Source organism: Kogia breviceps, chromosome 3 (assembly GCF_026419965.1).
Source record: "Kogia breviceps isolate mKogBre1 chromosome 3, mKogBre1 haplotype 1, whole genome shotgun sequence".
In the NCBI taxonomy this organism is placed as follows: Eukaryota; Metazoa; Chordata; class Mammalia; order Artiodactyla; family Physeteridae; genus Kogia; species Kogia breviceps.
The window spans coordinates 187,644,421-187,659,066 of NC_081312.1; the positions used below are offsets into that span (position 1 = coordinate 187,644,421).

The 14,646-nt window shown below is 40.0% G+C and overlaps 1 protein-coding gene across 4 annotated transcripts in view; it reads right to left on the reverse strand.

Moving 5' to 3' along the window:
- WAC (WW domain containing adaptor with coiled-coil) overlaps positions 1–14,646 on the reverse strand; it is an 84,627-nt gene that overhangs the window by 17,483 nt on the left and 52,498 nt on the right. For 2 of the 4 annotated variants that reach the window (XM_059058686.2, XM_059058685.2), the window contains exons 5-7: positions 11,931–12,046; positions 11,238–11,350; positions 6,973–7,281 (exon numbers count right to left, since the gene is read on the reverse strand). In XM_059058686.2, the coding sequence (XP_058914669.1) occupies positions 6,973–7,281; positions 11,238–11,350; positions 11,931–12,046 (538 nt within the window). The remainder of the gene's footprint in view (positions 1–6,972; positions 7,282–11,237; positions 11,351–11,930; positions 12,047–14,646) is intronic. The other 2 variants (XM_067030591.1, XM_059058689.2) reach the window with 1 other exon arrangement.

The following is a 14,646-nucleotide window of genomic DNA, read 5'->3' on the forward strand; positions in this document are numbered from 1 at the left end:
AAGACTAGACTTCACAGAGAAATGTACTATAACCTAACTTTTTAAGGCTTACGGTAATAACCACTCACCTCTTCTAATTATAGGTACCCTTTCAAAATACCCGAGACAACACAGACCAAAGTCAAAATTTTCTGACCTACATTTTTCTTATGCCAAGTAACTCCTCCTCAATCTGCAATAAGATCTGAGATACTGCACGAAAAGAGTAAAAGGAACTGACTGACTGCATTTCTGAACATTAATTTCCCACAATGTTCTGACAATTGCCGTCATAATACTAAACAGGATATGGGAACAAAGCTCAAACTACTGATGCAACAAGGGCAGCCTGCTTGTTCCATTGTGTAGTAATGGTGTTACAACATGGAAGAATCATAAGGGAAAACAAAGTCTACAAGTGTAGTAGAAAAAACCATAAAATAACTAGGTGACAACACCGGGTATATAATCTGTGACTTCCATTTTAATTTATTTTTTACTCTAATTCATAATTTTAAATGTGTCTGTCCAGAACTTTTCTATGCATTTAAAATGTACCTAGGGCTTCCCTGGTGGCGCAGTGGTTAAGATTCCACCTGCCAATGCAGGGGACACGGGTTCGAGCCCCGGTCCGGGAAGATCGCACGTGCCGCGGAGCGGCTGGGCCCGTGAGCCGTGGCCGCTGAGCCTGCGCGTCTGGAGCCTGTGCTCCGCAACGGGAGAGGCCACAGCAGTGAGAGGCCCGCGTACCGCAAAAAAATAAATAAAATAAAATAAAATGTACATAAAAATAAGTATGGCATTGATTGATGTTTTGTAACAATTATGTTTTTGCAACTTGCTCTTTTATTCAACTGAGAAAATATGCTCATACAAAGGATAAGCCTATTTTAAAACTTTTAACAGATTTTACTTAAGTGACCTCCATAATAACCATCTTATACAGTCCTACCAGTTTTGTTTCCCTATATTCAACTGTTATCACCAACTTTAAGAGTGAAAAATCTCATTTTAATTTCCAATATTGTATTGGTAATCTTTCTCTTGAATTCTTTTATGCTGGTAAAATATACAACATACAATATACCATTTTAACCATTTCTGGGTTTACAATTCATTAGCATTAAGTACATTCACAGTGTCATGCAACCATCACCACAATTCACCTCCAGAACCTCTTCATCTTTCCAAACAGAAACTTTCTACCCAATTAAACTAGAGCTCCCCATCTCACAGGACCAAAGTAAGCACTATTCTAGTTTGTCTATGAATTTGCCCATTCGAGGTGCCCCATAAGTGGAATCACACAATATTTGTCCTTTTGTGTCACTTAGCATAAGGTTTTCACAGTTCATCCACACACACACACACTCATCACATTCTGTTTATCCTTTATCTGCTGCTGGTGGACACTAGGGTTGTTTCCACCATTCGGCTATTGTGAATTGTGCTACAACAAACACTGGTGTATAAATACTCATTTGACTCCTTGGTTTTCAATTCTTTTGATTACATACTTAGGCATGGAATCACTGGATCCTATGGTAATTTTATGTTTCACTTTTTGAGGAACTGCCAAAATGTATTCCACAGCAGCTGTGTTATTTTACATTCCAACCAGCAATACACAAGGGTTTCAATCTCTATGGCCTCAAAAACACTTGGCTTCTATTGTTTTTTTAAAAAATATATATACAGTAGTCATCCTAATGGGTGTGAAGTGATATTTCACTGTGGTTTGATTTTCATTCCCTGTTGACCAATGATGGTGAACACCTTTTTATGTGCTTACTGGCCATTAGACTATGTTCTTTGGAAAAACATCGCATCAACTCCGTTGCCCATTTTTGGACTGAGCTGTTTCATTTTATTGTTCAGTTCCAGGACTTTGTATTCATATATTCTGGCTATTAATCCCTTATCAGACGTAACTTATAAATATTTCCTCCCATTCCATGGGTTATCTTTTCACTCTAGAGTGTCCTTTGATGCACAAAAGTTTTTAATTTTGATGAGGTCCAATATATCTATTTTTTTCTTCTGTTGCCAGTGCTTTTGGTGTCATATCCAAGAAATCATTACCAAACCCTGTGTCATAAAGATTTTCCCTTGCTTTCTTACAGTTTCATAGTTTTTAGCTCCTAAGTTAAGGTCCTTGTTCCATTTTGAGCTGATTTTTCTAACTGTTCTAACGCAAGACTGGCAATTTAAAATTCCTCTTCTGTAACTGCCTGTTCATATACTTTGCTCATTTTTCTATTGGATTGTTTTTTTTATACCGCTTTGATGAATTCTTAATGTATCCTTAATGTACTGTTATTCATTTGTTGCAAATATATTCTCCCAATTTTGTATTTTTTTTTCCAACCTTTGTTTATTGTATCTCTGTCACAGAGAAGTTTTAAATGTCTTACGTAGCCAAATTTACCAACTTTTTAAGGCACATGTGTTTTGGGCTCTCATTTGAAAGGTCTTCCTTGCCCCTCAGGTTATAAACAGTATTTTCTAACATTCTTTCATCACAGGTATTGCCCCCTGCCCCACTGCTCAAAATGCCATCTTTATTATGTAATGTAATTTTAGTGAAACTTACTAAATCAGACTAACATCACATCCCCCCCACCCTGCCGCAGGTTAACGTCCTCAGTTATTCAACAAATAGTTAAGTACTTCTACGGCCAATTGGTCTAATTTTACATGAACATTTAGTAATCCTAAAAGTAGTCTGAAAAGTAGTTTAAAGCAAAGCAAGGAAGGGCTAAATGTGTCCCACTGACAGCCAGCTATGACCTCCTATGTGGGTTATAAAAGAGGACTGCTGTTAGTTAACACACTGGGAAAAGTCTTCAGGTTCATTTTAACTTCACCCAGTCTACAAATATCACCAAAACACGAAAAGGAAGTTTATTTCAAGTGACTAACTCACGTCTCACATTAAAGAATGACTAACCCCGCCCCCGCATTAGATTAAGGCTACACAACAGTATGGGACTCTGTGACTCTTGAGAGAGGCTAATTTTCTGAGCGCTGCCTTGAGGTCGCTGAATAGGTCTGCTTCTGTGGCTGCTCTGTTTACTTTTCAAACTTACCTCTGTTAATAAACCGTAACTCTAAATTATTAAATAAGAAACTTAAAAGTCATTAAACCCTTCTGACCCTGGCACTTATATGGCTAAATCAAAAAACAAGGACCCACGTTTCCTGCCTATTTTGTCATTTCACAAATCTGGAAGAGAGGCTGGGGGGTCACAGGACCAGTTTAGAATGGTCAATGGGTTGCCAGCCTATAAAATTCTGTTTTAGACTTTTTTTTTTAAAGCACATCAGCGTTTCCCTGTACTTTGTCATATGGCTGTCCAATAAAGGAGTCTTGCCAAGAGATGTTCAAATGTTACCATAAGAAACAGATATAGACCTAAAAGGAGGGAGGCACCTGGCGCCCTTGCTTCACCCCGCCTAACACCAGGGCTACTCTCTGCAGAACCGGAGCGCTTCACAGCTCCTCCACACTTCTGTCCCTCAAGCAAAAAGCACAGACTGGTTTACCTAAGGTTCTTTTTATCGAAAGACACACTGGCATTAAACAGATCTAAATCTGTTTCTTTAATTAGACGCACAACACATAAAACACTCTTCTTTTTCTCCAAATGCATCTTTTAAACCATGACCAATGTAGGTGCTTCCCCAACTCTCAACACATGCATTACCATTCTTTCAGTTATTTTTCCGTATACCACAAATACTGACTGCCTGCCCATTACCTGCCAAGTACTAAGGATACAGCGGTGGTTGGGACACAAAGTTCCTGCTCTGCTGTTATTTATTAGCGCGTTCTACTGCTGTCATCCTTAAATACAGTTTAGCTATACTATTAGCACTTAAGACCAACAGACCTATCTTATTCGAGCCATCAACCTCTTAATATAAATTATTAGTTAAGGAAAATCCAAACAAGGAAATCACTATGTTGATGAGAACAGTCAATAGGAAGCGTTAACTTAAATAACATGGATGTCGTCTCCACTGAGGAAAAAAATATACCGCAAATTAATGGACCTTTCACAAACTTAGACTAGCTGGAAAACAATGTGAAAAGATCCAAATTGTTATACAATTTATTTAAGGAAATAATACTGTCTTCAATTCACATGCAAGGGGAAATACTTGGTAAGGCTGTACTATTTTCCCTCTACACCTAGGCAATTCCAAGGTAATCAAGTTTCTTCCTGTAAGTTTAAAATTACTATATTATAAAATTTTCAAATAAACTTTGTGATCAGCAAACACACTTTGTGTGTTTAAACATGAATCACCTAAGATTTGTGAGGAGTTTTGAATTACTGGAGTCCAAACTAATATAGATTGGTGATGTCTTTCATTACATACAGTTTTATGGAAAGAACATGGATTTTGGAGAAGCAGCCTCTTACACCATATGTTTAAACTTCAGCAATGTGCAGGCTCTTCATATCTAAGACAATTCTTTCCCTCACAATGTTGTTTTAAGGAATAACCTAAAATATGTACAAAACATTTAGCACCAAACCTGGTACACAGTTAATCTTTAATTACATTAAGTTTGACAGGAATAGTGCTTGAAGCTTCGAGGGAGGGGTTAGGGAGTGAAAAAATGTACAAAATGCAATAAATCATAATGCCTGACCCTACAGAGGAGAGTCTAATTGAAGGAACTAAAATTATACAGTGGTAAGTGCAGTAACAGACAAAAAAATCAAAGTGTTTGAGAGGTTAACTGACACTGAGACCCCAAGGACATCAACGCTGGCCCTTAAAGAAAGAGTACTGAGTTCAACAGAATGGAAGTGGAGGAAAGAATATGTCCTTTTCAGCAAAGGATCAAAACATGAAAGAGCATAACACGGTCTAAAAAACTCTGTACAAGTTTGCAGCAAATGAATTATACAGGGAATGTTTAAGAGTGAAATACTGGAGATCAAGCTAGTAAGACAGGCTTGCAACCAGACTGTCAAGGACTTGCTATCATCTTACTGAGAAGTATGGACTTTTCCTTTGGATAAAACCATTAAAAATTGTAAGCAAGGAAACAGCACAGTCCAATCTAAATTTTATCATGATGTCACTGTAAGTGGATAGACTGGGTAGAAGGAAGCACAGCAGTTATCAGAAGGTTACTTCAAGAGCAGTGACCTGAGTCTCAACAATGGCCGTGGCAACGACGAGAGAGAGAAACGATGCACACCAACAAGACGCGGGAGCAAGAATCCAAGATTTGTGGACGGGGGGATGGGCAAGGATGCTGAAGAACATGCAACGGCTGGGAGGACAGTGTTGTCACTGAGAACCTAAAAACTGTGGGAAAAGGGAGGAATCTGGGACACACTATATTCTGGGGAGACGTTAACAAATACCAACTGCTTGGAGAAGGAAGCAGACGTGTGTGAGTTAGAAATAAAGATTTGGGAGCCACTTATGGAGACAAGGTAGTCACGAGAATTGCTACCCAGCAAAAGAGGACATGTTGGGCAAGAAAAAAGAACAAAACACAGAAAAGACTGAACTCTCTTGATATTTAAGGAGCAAGAAGAGAAGAGGGCAGGGAAGCTGAAGTGCAGCAGCATCCCAGAAGTCAGGGAAGAAACACATTCCAAAAAGGAGGTAAGAGCTAACAACAGGTAAAACGAGATAAAGACCAAAGATCTTTCTGAAGGCCCAAGGTTGTTTTTTCAAACTGAGAAGTGTTTTTTAAATAATTTTTTTCTGTAACCAAAATAAAACTGGCAAAACTGAAAAACCAAAACATCCTTTAGAAAGTAGTACTACACTAACAATTAATGCATTAATTCAGATTTTCTCTCTCAGGAATTCTCTTTTGTAAATTTAATTCTGCATCAGGGCAAACAGGACTTGTACATATGAATTTTGGTACAAGCCATCTCTGGGGAATCTGACAACATTTCGAATAACCTGTTTATGTACGATGCACTATATGATGAAAGTATGTTTAGTACTGTGTAACAACTGCTACGGGGAAATTCAAACGACATACATAAAAGGAGAGCAAACTAGAAGCAAAAGAAACCCAATTACTTAAATCCTTTGCCAACAAATCAAATCAATGTGAAATAACGAGTCAGACAACAGAGTAAAAGCTTAAGTAAAAGACTCACTAGGTCCACAGAGCATCTCCTAAACCCAAAGGACATAAAAATTCCTCAACATTTACTGATGCTAATCTGCTAATTCATCTGCTAAGGGGTCTACCCAAGGTGATTTATTTACTTAATGCTTTTCAAATTTCCTTTGTGCCTTAAAACTGGGTTAAGTCTGGGACTGTGGCTGGTCTACGAAGTAGGCTTATCCCATCACCCTGCTTCTTCCATTATGCATCGCCCCCCAAGTGGTGGTTGCCACAGTTTTTCTGAACCTTCTATGGTTACTGGCACCGAGTTGGATAAACACAATTTGGGTTGCAAAGTTCAACTTCTACGCTTCAGACTTAACTCATAATTCAGACATTAAGACTCCTTATCTTATGGCCCACAACTCAGTTTTCTAATTCACAAACTGAAACCAATAGTTGCATGTATGCGGAAATGACAAGTTTTTAAATGTCTCTATTCATAGTAAATTTTAATAGAAAACTGAGACAATTTCTAAACTATATCATGAAGACAATTATCACAAAAACAAAAAATTACTTTATACAAGTATGATGGGACAGTCATTTAGCTGTGAAAAGTTATTTTATCCATTACTAACTGTTATAAATTAAGCACTTGACTTCAAAGTGTCAAAGGCAAAAAACAGTTCTGAGGCTTCATAATTAAAAAGAAAAAGAAAAAAGCTAAATATGGCTAACTCTACATCTAAATCTATGCAGTAACATTCTAGAAGACTTTTTAAAAGAATTCATAATCAAGCGTCTTATTTAAGCTAACGGAAATAATGTAATATAATCAGAAACTCAAGAAACTATAGTTCAACGTGCAGCATCTAGTAATAATGGCATACCTTTTCTCTCTGTTTTCTGTGCAGGGACAGAAGATGTGGGTGTAGGCAGTTTTGATAAAGTAGATGCTCCATTAGCATCAAATGATTTCTTTGGCTGGTGATCAGACTGTAGCGTAAATGGACTAGAAGGAACAGTGCTTGGGGTAGCAGTTGGATGAACCACTGGTTTGATGGGGTGCTGTACTGGCGTAGAACTACTGTGAGTCTCTGCTCTTGGCAGTCTGTAGTCTCTGTCATTGTGTCTGCTTGTTTGAGACAGAATATTCTGTGGGAGCAAACTACTGGCATCACTGGAATGCTTGTCTTCCACTTTAGTTCAGAGTTCGGAAAGAGAGATGTTGGAAATGACGGAAGGGGAAGAAAAAAGATTACGTTAGAATCCTGCCTTTAACATCAGCTAGTTTAGCAACATACTTGTATTTAACATCTTTTTATAAAACTGCAAGCCCAGTTAGCGTCTGCAGTTTTACCACTAGCATATAAATATTCAAATACTGGAAGAGGAATTTTAGCTCAACTATAAGTACTTAATCTATACTGAGATTTCAAGTGGGCTACTAGTTTTGGGGGATTCTTTAGAACCACACCATAGTTCAAACAAAACATTTTTAAAAAGATCAATATATGGAGAGGTGTAACATTTTACTCAAATTAAAAAAAATTATTTTAAAAACAGAAAAGGTAAACGGTCCATTCTTTTAAAATATGGCTCTTGGTTCTAATAATTGACTGAACTGTCCGCAGTGGTTCAACTACAAAGGAATACGACGCTGTTGTTAGCCTGATTGTTCTGGACACTGAAGTGGCTAAGGAGTGGGCTCTAAAGTAGCTGGTACTGGGGCTTAAAGGACCTCATTTGGGGATGTGGCTGAATTGTATAAAGAACTCTGCATTCAGTAAGTAAATCAATTCATAGTTTTAATGATGCTAACGAATACCAGAGTTAGTTATAAAATCAAGTTATAATAATGCTATCTGACAACAGGAGCCCTACATCTGCAGCAAAGTCAGAAAAATATACTTGGTATTGTCAGTCATGTTAAAAACAGATCCTCTTCCAATTTAAAGCCACAAAAATATTTTAAACTCAAAAGTACTTCTGCTTCCGCAAAAAGAGTACAAAAGAAGGAAAATTTCAACAGTCACAGTAACGAAATTTGTATTTGTCAAACACTCTCCAGCCTAAATTACAATAGTCTCATCAGTAACTGAAGGATTAAAGCAACTTCCAAGGAGAAAAACACCTTAAGACTCAAGCACATGATATGTAATGACATGACCAAAGGATGCCCTTCCTGCTGAATACTGTGTCGTTTTGTCCAGTTCATGGTTCCTCCAAGTCTAGAGAGCACGCGAGCACAAAGAAGGAAGGAGGCTTAAAACGCAAAGCAGTTTTCAAGCTGTCAACGCACACCTGCAGCAGAGACACCACCGCAGAGCACTACAGCACACGAGGGCGCTATGGCGCCCACAGCTTTCTCCTGCTCGCGGCTCGAGACGCGACGCCGTTCAGCAGAGACTCCATCCGCACAGCCCCACGACAAGAACACTCAGCAAACATCTGCAGACACTTCTGGGTGCCACCACTGGGCGAGGAGAGGTGTGCTACCGGGGCTGGCACGGAGAGGCCAGGTGTAACGCTCTACATCCTACAACACAGGATGGAATCCACACGCATTCCCTGACCCCCAGCGCCATCCGTGCCACTGCTGAAGAACCCAAGTTAAAGTTTCTCTAACCACAGAGCAATCAGTCTCTGAGGCACCGATTAAAGGTAACAAAAATAATCAACAATACAACTACGCCAGTACAATGACAGCAGCAGTAATACCAAATTTAAAATTTCACCCCTACAACTTCACTGTCAAACTGTGGATATTATTTGCTACATTTCCAAAACTCCCGAAACACAGAAATGCTCTTTAAGAATCTCTTTTTCCTACCTTTACCTCTGTACGTATGAAATGTTCCCAACCCTCCCTGTCCCCTCCACACGCACACCTCTTTAGCTGGCTGCTCAGGACAACAGAGCTTTCGGCCCTACCCTACACGAACAGCAGCGTACCGGACGTACGGGAGACTCTGCGCCAGCGTTGTTTGGAGAGACAAAGTTAAGCACCTCAGTGCCTAGTGACCATTATTACTATCACGCCAAGTACAGTCAGTTGACCAATTTAAAAATAAGTAGCAGCAATACAGCTGCAGCCCTTTCTCAAACATCACTTAAAACTCAAGAAGTGTGATAAAGGAGCACATTTCAGCACAAAGACCCACCGACTCCTCATCCGCACTTCTAGGAATTGACCTAAGGAAGTAACCGGGGAAGCGGGCAGAAATAGGAACAATAGCACGGCTCACGGCAGGAGGAAAGGCTAAAAACCACGCGGGCACCCACGGAGAGAGGCTTATTTACGAATGGGGGCATGTCCAAACAGGAGCACCATGCAGTTAACATACATTGAACTATAAAATGGCAAAAGGAAACAAATCCTCGGAAAACATTTTTTTATTAATTTTTTTTGGCCGCGCCGCGCGGCACTCGGGATCTTAGTTCCTCAACCAGGGATCGAACCCGCACTCCGTGCAGCAGAAGCACAAGAGTTTTAACCACTGGATCGCCAGGGAAGTTCCATATCCTTGAAACATTACTGAACAAAGAAAAAGGTTAAGAACAGTAACATACAATCTTATTTTTGGTGTAGAATACATGCATATGTAGTTTTTATATACTTTCACATGCAGCTAGAAAAAAGTGTGTGTCTCCAAGTGTTCCTGAGTCATGAGATTAAAATACTTTCCCTCTTCTCTACTTTTAATAACAAACATGCCTAACTTCTGAAATCATAAAGAAGAAATAAAAAACTGATTTCCCTTTTGAAAGAAAAAGATGCACACAGATAATTTGAAACCACAACTCTGATTTTATTTCCTTAAAGATTTTTATTAAGCAGCCAAAAGTAGTATTTTCACTTCCATCAACTTTTCTATCAGACCTCTAATTACCCCAAGGGAGGACGAGTGACTAGGTTATTTTGCAGAGAACATACTAGGCTCTGATCTCTTCTTCTCTGGGAACCATCAGCCACTATGTGGAGAGGCCTGGCCCAACAACTAAATAACGTCAGTTTTACACTCATCTAGCCACTCTTCCTGGATACCCACAATTCGTTCAGGAGGACCACAAGCTGGGCACCGTATTTTTTTTAACCTGGAAAGGAAAACCTCTCATTTTTAGTTATTCGCCAGGAAGTCACAGTTACTTAAGTTATTAAGTGAAATGGGACTACAACCCAATTCTTCTGTCTCAAAATACAATACTCTTAAATTTCCTAACTTCAGTGCTTTAAACCATTGTTATTTTCTAAGAATTAAGTACAATTTCACTAATATAAAAAGTTAAATGTTCCAGGGAACATACTTTAAACATTCAGCCCTATAGAACTATATTATTTGTTTCATCTTAAGTAATTTCTCCCATCAAAAATTCAATATCCTTCACTGGGACCAAATATAACCCTACTTTTTTGTTTTCAGTTACAGAAGGAGAATTCAAATGCTTAAGTCTAAGAATTCCCAAAACACATCTAAAAATTCTCAAAACTTCAAAATGTGATGAAGAGCCTAAGAAATCTATGTGGCATTTAAATTTTATTCTGGGCAAGACAAGCCATTGGGAATAGAATATATTTAGTAAAATCTTCAAACTCAAATTTTATTTGAACTTAAAAATAAATGTATGTTACCCACATTGTCCAACTCGGACAAAATCTGACCTCAAAAGACCCTGAAGGTGCCCACAGGATGGAGACGGCACACAGATCTACGATCATGGTGAAACCCATTTCCAAACACCAGGATGAACAAGCTTCTCGCTGATGACACAGAAGAAGACAGGCACTTCTCGTCACTCTCTGTGTGCGGCTATCGTTCAGTTACTGGACTGAAACCCAGAGGGTTTCTCAGTGACCAGTGTAAATGGGGGTGGGGTCTCCTGTCAATCCACAGCATGAAGTCTCACTTCTCCACCCACTCAACGGCACTGGAGCCGTCACGCGTAGTGACGGACACCTCCACGTGCACCATTTCAAGAACAAAACGCTGCACGGTACGAGGACAGACCCAACAAGGAAAGCCTTTTGTTTCTATTTCTTTTAGTTTACCTATATAAACGGCTATGCACGTAAATCTGTAAAGTTAACAAACTACAGGAGTGAATCACACATTATACTGGTTCAAAGAAAGAAATTAAAGAAATTAATACTTACTTCCACTGGCAAACCCACTAGTGGCTGTTGCTTGCATCACCTCTCTTCTGTAATCCCTATCTTTTGGGAAGCTATTAACTGCCATCTTGTTTGCTTCTTTTTGTCTCTGTTCTCTAAAAATAAAAGACACACCCATAAAAATTACAAGAGATACAATGAATCTATATTTATCACTTCTGGTCAAATGCTCAACTAAACTGTACATGGAACATAAAAGAACAAGGCAGTAATATCATTCAACTGGTGTGGGACATGGGATACAGCAAACAACATTAATGTTTCTCACTGATGGCAACATTATACCAATTATTTACATGCCATTAACCCTACAACCAAAACTGTAATAATTCTACATATATGAAGGAAACATATTATTGTCCTACAAGAATGATAGTTTTCTAATACAAATTATAGGGAGGATGTATGATAGATTATAGAATATAAACTTTTAAATTACATAAATACACTGTTCACAAGGCCCTTGTGGACAGCTGCTCGTCTGCCCTCGTTTTTTTGGTTTTGCTTTCTAAGGTAAAGAGAAATTATGGAAAATACAGACGACGGGCGAACCACTGCAATCAAGGAGTGATGAGCACCGCACTAAGAAACCTAACCTTAGAACGTGTAGCGCCCTGAGGTGTCAGCTGGTAGAATCTAGAATGAGAAATACCGTTCAATTAAATGAGCAAATACCTTTCAAGCCACTCTTTGGGTTTTTCCCACTGTGAAACTTCCGTCCGACAATTGTAGTAGTATTTTTTCCCAGAGGAGCTAATATGCTCAGACCAGTCATCGGCAGAATCATAAGGCTTAAAAACACATTTTAGAAAATTAGAAAACATTAATGAAAATTTAATCACTTGGTATGAAATATCAAGAATGTCAATGGTTTTCAAGGCATACATATGGAAAAAGACTTGAGATAAAAGTCCCCTGATCTAAGATGTCTAAGATGTAAAATCTGCATATATATCTTAGGTCTGAGACCCTAGTCTATGAAAACCTTCAAGAATAACAATGGAAAACTCTATAAAATATCAAATTAAACAGATTAGCAGGTTTACGAGGCACAGGAAGAATGACACGAAACTAACATCATAGTGACCTTAGGAAAGCATTACAAAGCCCCCCATTACCAGTTTTAATTGCTGAAATCTAGTCACATGGAGAAGCCACTCTCAACCGACTGATCTGATGGCATGAGAGCACATCAGTTCTAAACACTCTAAGGCACAGTAATCACAAATAGTGTGACAGAGAACAGCCTGCCTGTATTCACTGTTACTTAGTGGGAAAAAAAGCACACACAAAAAAACTTTTTTTTTTTTTTTTTTTTTTTTGTGTCTCTCCCATTGTGGAGCACAGCCTCCGGACACGCAGGCCCAGCCGCTCCGCGGCATGTGGGATCCTCCCGGACCGGGGCACGAACCCGTGTCCCCTGCATCAGCAGGCGGGTTCTCAACCACTGCGCCACCAGGGAAGCCCACAAAAAAAACTTTAATGTAAACACAAAGCTAATTAAAAGTTATGGATTTGTTTCAACTTCAAAATCCATGAGATGGGTCAAGTATTAACTAAACCTTGTCTCACATAGTATATAGGGTTGGCAGGTTGCTCACTTTCCCATAACTAAAACTGGTCTGGGGCTTCGCTGGTGGCACAGTGGTTGGGAGCCTGCCTGCCGATGCAGGGGACACGGGTTCATGCCCCGGTCCGGGAGGATCCCACGTGCCGCGGAGCGGCTGGACCCGTGAGCCGTGGCCGCTGAGCCTGCGCATCTGGAGCCTGCACTCCGCAACGGGAGAGGCCACAGCAGTGAGAGGCCCGCGTACCACAAAAACAAAACAAAACAAAACAAAACAGGTCTGTCTTCCAAAAGTTCTCAGATACAGTCTCTTGCTAGTAATTTCGCAGGCACTGTAAAATTGTAATGAAGTTAGAAATATCTGAAAGGCCCACTTCTCATGGAACTAACCTCAACAAAAGTAATGTTTTAACTGTCTGCACCAGCTCCAGGAAATCTGGTAGAACCCCAAGTACACTTGTACATGAATTTAACTGTTTTCAAAGGAGCTTTGAGGCGAAAATGAAATAAGGTTATACTCTGGCAGTCCATCCTTCTTCTGGGCTCACCACAGTTCAAAGGAACACAATTTTAAAGCTTAAGGAAAGGGACTCTTATGTACTGCCTACCCAGCTTTCTTTAATCTACCATGTAGGAAACAAGCTGAAAGAACTTACAAGTTGTCCACAAGTCACAAAAGTAATCAGTGGCAGAAGAAAGGATCAAAACTCAGGTTTCTGGACATCTATTATTTCCACTAAGTCAATACCAATTTTGGAAATGTCGTAAGAATTTTGAGGACAGTTGAAGAAACGATGCAGATTATGCTCTCAGGCTGGTGTGGCAAAATCATGAAGCTGCTGGAAATCAGCCCTGTGCTTCCAAACCTCTAAAGATCAGTGGAGAGTTACGTCTCAAGCCCTCTAGCTTCCAGGAGGCTTTGCCAGGCTGCAGGAAACCCAATCACAGAAGGCCCAATTCAAAAGGTTCTTTTCCACCACCTACCACTCCCAAGACCTAAATTAGTATGCCAACTACGCCCCTCCACGGATGTATTGGGAAGATTTGGTTTGCTGGGCAAGTGGCCACGTGGGGTTACTAGTTTGGTCTGGAGAGGCAGGGGAACAGAGGCCAGCAGAGTGGAGCAGAGGGTGTAAGCCCGTGCCCCGCTCAGCGGTGCTTGTGCCGTCTGTGGCCTGTCTGGAGAGAAGAGGAGCCCGCGGCAGAGCACACGCTGACACACTGCTTCCCGGCTTCCCGAGCCGAAGGCCCGCTTTCAGGACACACGCTGCCACCGCTCAGCTAGGCAGTGTTTGATGGCAGTTCATTTTCCACTCTGGCACAACCTCCAGGACAGTTCAAAGTTCACAGACCAGAACCTTGAAGAGCATGGGTTCACCAAACCCTAGGTTAGTACTAGTTAATGTCTTACTTAACAGAATGTGCTCCAGGTATAGCACTGCAAGCACGTACTAGTAACTTAAGCTCATCTTCTCCACCCTACTTCTATCTTCAAAAAAAGGTTAAGGAAAAAATCTTTAAGTAACAGGGTAATGTTTTTATAAATGCTGATATGCAACAGCAGGTGTTAAATTCCCCCTCACCCCGTTGTATTTTTTTCAGCCTTACTAAGGTATAACTGACAAATAAAATTGTAAGACATTTAAAGCGCACACAGTAACGACTCAACGCCCACATTCACTGGGAAAGGGTTTGCTCATCTAGTTAATCATCACGTCTGTCTCATCACCTCACTCACAGGCACTTCTTTGGTGAGAACGCTGACGCGTAACAGATTTCCATTACACAGTACAGTGTCACCAACTACAGTCATCATGTTATATA